The sequence below is a fragment of the Chrysochloris asiatica genome, unplaced genomic scaffold (assembly GCF_000296735.1).
Source record: "Chrysochloris asiatica unplaced genomic scaffold, ChrAsi1.0 scaffold00050, whole genome shotgun sequence".
NCBI lineage: Eukaryota > Metazoa > Chordata > Mammalia > Afrosoricida > Chrysochloridae > Chrysochloris > Chrysochloris asiatica.
The window spans coordinates 16,566,867-16,571,262 of NW_006408568.1; the positions used below are offsets into that span (position 1 = coordinate 16,566,867).

General features: G+C 41.0%; 1 protein-coding gene across 1 annotated transcript in view; it reads left to right on the forward strand.

Annotated features, from left to right (window-relative positions):
- ITIH2 (inter-alpha-trypsin inhibitor heavy chain 2) overlaps window positions 1–4,396 on the forward strand; it is a 67,174-nt gene that overhangs the window by 23,474 nt on the left and 39,304 nt on the right. The window contains exon 9 of the mRNA XM_006862744.1: window positions 1,792–1,908. Within this exon, the coding sequence (XP_006862806.1) occupies window positions 1,792–1,908 (117 nt within the window). The remainder of the gene's footprint in view (window positions 1–1,791; window positions 1,909–4,396) is intronic.

Sequence of the window (4,396 nt, forward strand, 5' to 3'; positions counted from 1 at the left end):
TTTTTTCCCACGGGCTTTACTCCATTTGCATTATCATGGTTAACTCTACTTTGAGGAGGCAGCTCTTCCCCAGTCACATTTTGAGTGACTTCCAACCTGAGGGGCTCATTTTCCAGCACTATATCTGACAGTGTTTCTCTGCTATTTATAAGGTATTCAGTGACTAAATATTCGGAAGTAGTTCGTCACTCCTTCTTCCTAGTCTCTTTTCTGGAAGCTCATCTAGAACCTGTCCACCATGGGTGACCCTGCTAGTATTTAAAATACTGGTGCCATAGCTTTCAGCAATTCACAAGCCACCACAGTACAACAAACTGACAGACAAGTGGTAGAGGAATCCTTAAAGAGTTTGAAAAAGACTATAATTCCCTCCAGGGAGAGGGAGGTAGAGGATCATCTTAGAGTCTACTGCTCACACCCTGAGCCAGGCACTGTGACATTCTGGACAGAAAGAACCAAAGGGGAGTGAAAAAAATATTGGGTGAGCCACTGGTTATCCTGCAGTAGAAAACACTGGAGAATCTAGCTAAGACTAGATCCATCAACTTCAAGGAAAACCCAAACTCCCAAGAAGGGCACATAAAATACCTTCCTGGTCTGTCCTGTTTTCCAGCCCTGATTAACTGTCACATCCTACACCTTAAATCCCATGGCCCTTAAAGAGCCTCAGTTGTGCCATATTCCCTCACAGCTGAGTTCACACTGGAACTCTCCACCCCACTTTTATTCCCTCCCCTTTCCCCCAACATACCTATTTCAAGTCTTACACTGGCTGGGTAACTCCAAACTCATCCTCAGACCCCAGCTTAGATGCCATTTCCATGGAAAGCATCCCCCATCTGAGTTAGATGCGTATCCACTGTGCTCTCTCAGGTGGTAGCACTTCATGCACTGTGCCACAATTTCTGGTTTACTTGTCAGTAGCATCCACTGGTCTGTGAGCCTCAGAAGAGCAGGAGTGCCTGGTCCATCATTGTTTAGCATGGTATCTGGAATAAAGACAATCTACACTTACAGGAAAGGACCTCTGGTAGCGTAGTGGTTACGAATCAGGCTGTGAACTTTAAGGTCAGCAGTTCGAAACTACCAGCTGTTCCATGGGAGAAAGATGAGGCTTTCTGCTCCCATAAAGATTTACAGCCTCAGAAACCCTGTACAGGGTCGCTATGAGTAGGAATTGACTCCACAGCACATAACCAACCAACCAACACCTATAGGAAGGAGTCCAGTGGAGTGTTGAGAAACGCCCTGGGGGTTTAAATTGCTGAGAAGACTAGGACCCTTGCAGGAAAAGAATAAGGGAAAACAGAAAGGATAAAAAAGAGACTGAAGTACAGCTCAGTTATTTTCTTTTTAACCATATGCCTCCTATTCACCATTGCTCCCCTTTATTAGTAAGGAAACACTTCTTTCCACCATTCAGAATGTTAGAGGGAAGGTTTGGAATTCTGTACCACCTGTTGAGGATTGACCAAGAAACTTGTCTATTATGATTAACATTATTTCCATAGATAATTATTTACAAATAAGCTTTGGAATCATCACCAGTTACTAAGCCAGAAACTGCCTACTATCTGAAAAACTACTTTCTTAAATGTACTATAGAAGTTACATTCTAACAGAGATGTTTAATATGAGCATTCAGAATTATTTGTTATTCGCTTTAGAAAAAAAAAAAATGTGCATTTGGCGAGAGAAAGTAAATACATGAGTAAGTTTTATACAGGGCTTTGGTCTTTCCCTTCTAAATGTTGGTAATGATTTGACTCACAAATCTGTACTACTTTGCAGGTATTTAATGGATATTTTGTCCACTTCTTTGCTCCTGAAAATCTGGAACCAATTCCTAAAAACATCCTCTTTGTCATTGATGTCAGTGGCTCGATGTGGGGAATTAAGATGAAACAAGTAAGCAATCTTTCCTTGTTTACAGTGGTATGTGGGATTCTCTACATTTTTTTTTAATCACCTCCCCAAAATGCAACCATTCCAAGCTCCCTCCCCCTTTAGGGCGATCACTCAGTGACCGATTACTAACAATGTGAAATCTTTAGATTATTGTATGTTAAGAGATGTGCACATCGATCTGCTAATCATCACTCATGTCTAAAATTCCTATCCTCATCTCTTCCTTCCCTGCTTCTCCTTCTCTTCATTCCCCTGTTTTTCACTGAATAGCCACTATTTCCTTGCAAAACTAGCTCAACACTTACCTCCTTGAAAGGTTTCTCTGTGAATTCTCTTCTCACTCTAATCACGCGTCTGCTCCACGTTCTTTCAGTTCTTTTGCATGTCTTTATGTCTTAACTTAATACCATGCCTTTGTTGAAAACAGAACTTGCTAATAGTTACATGCACATCTTTTTCTAGAAATATTGTAACTCCTGTGGGTAGCTATTCTGTATCATGTCTTCCAATTCTTTTATATTCCTAAAATTTTTATTGAAATAAAAATTTCAAATATAAGTTCAGAATTCAATATAAGCTAATGCAGATGTTAAATGATATAAGTGCAATTCTAAACAACAATGAAATTTCTTCATTTATCCATCAATCCATCCAGTAAAACAACCAATTACTCATTCATTCAACAAGTATTGGCCACTTAAGTATTTGCTATACTTCCAGGATTTGTAGGGAATCCAATATAAGTAAAAGACCTGGATCTTTTCCAATTGTGCTGTACTCCAACAGAAAGTTTCTCACTTAGTGACCCTACAGACATTTTGGACTGGAGAATTCTTGGTTGTGGGAGTTGTCCTGTGCATTGTGAAATGTTTATCAGGATCTTTGTCATCCTTAGATTCCAGCAGCACATTCTTATTGTGTGCTGTCAAGTTGGTTTCAACTCACAGTGACCCCATGTGCAATCAAATGAAACACTACCAAGCCCAATGTCATCCTCACATTGTTGTCATGTTTGATCTCATTGTTGCAGTCACGTGTCAATCCATTTCATTGACAGTCTTCCTCTTTTTCACTGACCGTCTATTATACCAAGCATGATGTCCTTCTCCAGGGACTGGTCTCTCCTGATAACATGTCCAAAGTAGGTGAAATGAAGTCTCTAAGAAGTATTCTGTCAACATTGTCAAATATCACCCAGGGAGCAAAGCTGCACCAAGTTGAGAACTAGCACTCCCATACAACACCTTATCCACTTATTCCTTCCTTCCTTCATTTATTTAACAAATACTATTAGGCAGCTAAGGAGCTCTGGTAACGAAGTGGTTACGAATTGGGCTGCTAACCTCAGGGTCAGTAGTTTGATACTACCAGCTGTTCTGTGGGAGAAAGATGAGGCTTTCTGCTCCCATAAAGATTTAAAGCCTTGGAAACCCTGTACAGGGTTGCTTTGAGTCAGAACTGTCTCCATGGCACATAACAACAACAACAATCTTTATGGAGTCCTGGTGTGGCACTGTGAGTTAATGTGCCAGAATGCAAAGCCATTTGAACTGCAGGGTTGGTGGTTCAAGCTTACCAGCTGCTCCTTGGAAATCCTTTGCGGGGTTGCTATGGGTTGAACTATGTGGATTCCGACCCATAGCGACCCTGTATAGGATTACCAGGAGAAGCTGGTGAGCTTGAACTGCTGACCTTGCAGTTCAAATGACTTTGCAGTCTGTTGCATTAGCCCACAGCGCCACACCAGGACTCCAACAACAAATTAGGCAGCTACTATGTGTCATCAATAAACAAAACAAAGCTAAAAATTATCCCTACCTTTATGGAGTTTATATTCTAGTATTAGATGGGGTTAGAGTAGGGGGACTAGAGAATGAAAATAAGCATAATAAGAAAAGTTCAAAGTGTGTTCAATGTTGGTACTATGAAACAGGTATTTGTTTTGTTTTTGTTGTTGCTTTTTTTCTTTAAGAGTAGAGTAATAAGAATTGAGAATGTTAATTGCAAAGGGATGGAGTTTTAAACAGATTTGTCATTTAGCTGGTGGTTTCATTGTGAAGACTTTTAAGGAAACCCTTAAGAACAGAGTGGATAGTTGCACGCATACATGGGAGAAAACTGTTGTGGGTCAGGAACAGCCAGTGCAGTGGTTTTCAATCAGAAGCATGCCAGGCATGCGAAGGGGAGAGAAGTTTAGCATGGCCAGCAAGAGTTTGGAGGACAGCTGCAGGAGTTAAAATCTGAGCAGTAAGGGGCAGGGGCCGATCCTGTAGTCTTTCAGGCCATTATCAGTTTGGCTTTTACAAAAAGCTACTGACAGCTCCCTGGTGGCATGATGGTTAAACGTGCAGCTGCAAAATGAAAGACTGGAGGTTGGAACCTACTGGGTAATCTGCACCCATAAAAATATCTTGTTGTTGTTAAGTGCCATCAAACTGCCAACCTGGCGATTCAAACTGACCTTAAGGTCCAGTGCATTATCCTACAA